The following is a 3848-nucleotide window of genomic DNA, read 5'->3' on the forward strand; positions in this document are numbered from 1 at the left end:
TTAGTAAACTGATGTAAATTTTTCTTTTTAAAGTTCAGTCAGCCGCTTTGTCTGAGCAAAAACAGAAAACTGATCCAATGCTCTCTCCATATAAATTTCAAACAAATCATCTCAGATTACACGAAGAAATTTCATCTTACCACCTGACTCCCCCATGTCAGCATGACATTTTGAAACTTGCTGTATAGCTAACCTTACCATACCATCTCTATCATGGGGTAGGCAAATGTGGACTGAAGAGGGCTGTTAAGAAAAAATAAAGTCGTCCCAAGCACTGGTCAGGCTATAGTTTTGACAGCATTTTTTATGTGGCAAACCACGATCTGGTGCATTAGTAGAGCAACTGCTTTCCATTATTCCTTCCTGACTCAGAGTCAGGCCTTTTTCCATCATTAGCATTTACAACATAGTAACTCCAGAGGTCGATCTTTAGAAAACACTTAAAAACAAAGACTACAATAGGCGTTTTTAATTTTAAAGAATTTTAATACAAACTTAATATAAACTATTTCAGTCCCTCTTTACATGTAAGACACTGACTCAAAATACTTTTTTATACCTTTTTTTCAAGTATTGCACAATATAGGTACAAAATTAATATTTACGATTACATTTTTCTTCCATAATATATAGCAAAAATCTTTAAACTTTTAACAGAAAATACATTTTTTTGAAAAAGCAAATATTCGTACATTTTAATTCCACCACTAAAGGAATATCCTGTACACAATTTTTAGAATAGTTGATGTCTTTAAGATGGATATTGTACAATTTCAGTAAAAAAAATACAACATGAAGCTGCTGCTGTCACAGATCACTGTAGTAAAAAGATATAAATGCAATACCATGTCGTAGAAACAATATATATATCCTCTGATATTTTACAAACTTTGTACTAAATTAAATTATACAATTAGAAAAGACCAATAAACCCACTTATTAGTGCCAATTTTTATAAAAAAAAAATCAGCCATGTCCTTGCTATATCTTAAATACTGTAAGAGGCCATATCTGAGAGTATACTTTAAAATATACAGTCAGTATAAAATAACTTTGTGCTTGGTTGGCAAATGAAAAATGATGCATGTTTTATTATTTTTTTTTAACCAAGCTTGAATGTATCCTTACTATAAGCTTAAAAAAAAATTCTCAAGGAGGTAAAAAAAAAAAAAAAAAAAAATCCCCCTTGGGCCCGTGCATTTTAACTTGTACGATACATTTTCTTTTTTTTTTTTAGTTAGCCATAACAGGCTGGAATTGCTGGTTAGAATACTGCATGTTATTTAAGCTAAAATTCAAGCCATCTACAAAAGACTTCTCATTGAGGCCTCCATAGGCCGCAAACACATCAAAGGCATTACTGTACTGGAGAGGACTGAGGTTAAGGGGGCTGTCACCCGGGAACATTCCATTGGTACTACTACCTTGACCCTGCATATTAGGAAAAATAAATTCCTTGGCATTAGGAGAAAGAGCAGAGGTTTTCTGCTGTTGTTGTTGCTGTGGTGGTGGTGGTGGCGGTGGCGGCTGGGCTGGCTGCTGCTGTTGCTGTGGCTGCTGCTGGCTACCCAAGCCAAGCCCATACAGAGAGTGCATTGAGGAAGAGATGGCTTTCTGCTTCAAGAGGTCATTCACATTCAAGCCGAGGTTGATAGGAGAAGTACGTGCAACCTTGTTGCTACGGCCGCTATTTTTCATTTTGGTAGAGCCGAACTTGGTGGCAGCAAAAGTGGCAGTGGTAAAGGTTAAAGGCTGAGTGGATCGGGGCATGAAGGTAGGGCTTACAGCAGCAGAGTGACCAAAAGGAGGCGATGGAGAGCTGGACACTGATGAGGCTGGGTCACTTATGGGCATAAAAACCTGGGCCTCTGGGTTAAAGCTGTTTTTGATCTCCTTATCCAACTCACATCCATTTTCATTATTATCATCCACGTAAAGCACCTTCACTGGTCCCTTTTCACCAATTTGGTAAGAAACCTCAAATGGGTCGATCCAAACACTAAGATCCTGTGGCAGATTGCCACGAACATCATCAATGTCCAAACCACTCTCTTTGGATGCTTGTTCAATCACTGGATCCACTTTCTCCCCTATGTGTATACATCTAAACCCCGATCCTTTGTATGGCTTTTCAGGATACCAGTGCCCTTCATATTTCTTCTTAAGAAGTCTTTCAAGTTCTTCACCAAAAATGTTGACACGTCTCCTGGGAAGCTTATTGTACAAATATGAAATAATAAAATTTAGTGCTACTTGGATTTCAAGCTGCATAGCTGCTACGCCACAAAATTAGGTTTCAACTCCCCCACCAAGAAAAAAAAAAAATGTTCAGTTTGTGGCAGAGAAACAAATTTTCATTCAAAGTGCTGGTATTAGTAGATTATCCTTCACCTTGAGTGATCTTGTTCCTTAAAACAAAACAAAAGCAAACATATCCAAATAAGATAAAGGTAATATAAGTCCCATGACCTTTCCCCCCACAAAGTAATTTCACCTTAAAAAATGTCTAATATCTAGTGTTAGTTTGCTAAGGATAAAAAGAAGAAGAAAATGTCTACTAGGACAGAAAGCCTGAAAACTGTAAATAGTACAAAATATAAAATAGAAAATTGTTGATTAAAGTTTAAAATCACACAGGAAAATGTAGATTTACAGATGAAATAATGTTTTTAAAAACCTGTTTCTGAATAGAGTTCTAAGAAGAAGTATCTCTAGAACATGTATTCTTCTCCCCTCAATTCTCACAAGAATATTTATTGTACTCAGCATCCTCCCCCCACCCCCATATATATAGATGCCACTTTTAGGTAGTAATTTTTATTGTTATTCACCAACTTAGAAGCGAATCCACGTTTTAGTTTACTTTGGACATACACTATTTAAATCTGCTCTGTCATTGACATTTAAAAATCTGGTAAGTTAGGAAAATCATTTTAATTTCCATAGTACATGATGCTAAAATTAAAGACACTGAGTACTAAATGAATTTCATCCCAGTGAATAATTATGAACCAAATCATTCTATATAGTTTCAGCCTTAAGTATATAAAGAGCATACAATACAACAAAATCCAGCTTCTCTGGGTCTTTTGTTTTCAACGTGTATTTTTCTAAATCTGAAAATACCTATTAGGCAGCAAGTATAACAAAAGCAACGACACAAATTGAAACTATTGATTATTCTGTTTAAAGGCCAGGGTTTCTGAGTTTTAGTCTGATTTTAAAAAACCTCCGTCTGTCCTCCCTTCCTCCCTCCCTCCCTCTCACGGTAACAGCCGGAGAAGCAAGTATGGTAAGGTCGACCTTTAAACGTTTGCTGGATCAGCACTGGGTGGGGATAAGAAAAGATCAAGGGCAAACAGAAGATATTTGCGAAAGGGATCTATTTGCACACTGAAGTTTAAAAGGACGTTTAAAAATCAAGTTGGTCTTAATTCGTCTGTTCTATTTTCCATATTCGTGGTAACAAAGGGAAAAAGAATCCCTGGCTGCCCCCAAACTACAAACACTTTCCAAGTCAAAAATCCTGAGTGCCGGCAGAGGCAGCTGATTAAGCCCAATTGCTTGAAGGTGCAGCCGAGCAAAATTCAGGCTCGGTGGAAGGTAGTTACAAAGCAACGCCTTAAGACAGGCAGGAGTGTGAAGAATTACATAAACAGCCAGTTAGATCTCATTAGATTTCTGCTCACAGCCCTCGGAGCCCAAGCGCTACAGCAGCAGCAACAGCAAGAGGAGGTGGAGGTGGAGGAGGAAGAGAGTACGAGCCTCCTCAGAGGAGGAGGAGGAAGGCCCGGGAAATGGAAGAGCAACCTCTCCCGGCTGGGCACCCAGCACCGAGCAGATCGGGG

The 3848-nt window shown here is 37.9% G+C and overlaps 1 protein-coding gene across 1 annotated transcript; it reads right to left on the bottom strand.

Moving 5' to 3' along the window:
* Positions 1-465: 465 nt before the first annotated feature.
* On the bottom strand, positions 466-2648 carry TOB1 (transducer of ERBB2, 1). The gene has a single exon (XM_011959977.1). The coding sequence runs from the start codon at positions 2269-2271 to the stop codon at positions 1234-1236; it is 1038 nt and encodes a 345-aa protein (XP_011815367.1). The 5' UTR covers positions 2272-2648; the 3' UTR covers positions 466-1233.
* Positions 2649-3848: the final 1200 nt, after the last annotated feature.

The sequence above is a fragment of the Colobus angolensis genome, unplaced genomic scaffold (assembly GCF_000951035.1).
Source record: "Colobus angolensis palliatus isolate OR3802 unplaced genomic scaffold, Cang.pa_1.0 Scaffold50, whole genome shotgun sequence".
NCBI lineage: Eukaryota > Metazoa > Chordata > Mammalia > Primates > Cercopithecidae > Colobus > Colobus angolensis.

What these genes read in the sequence shown, in the direction of transcription:
- TOB1 (XM_011959977.1), bottom strand. Translation starts at nt 2,271, where the DNA reads ATGCAGCTTGAAATCCAAGTAGCACTAAATTTTATTATTTCATATTTG.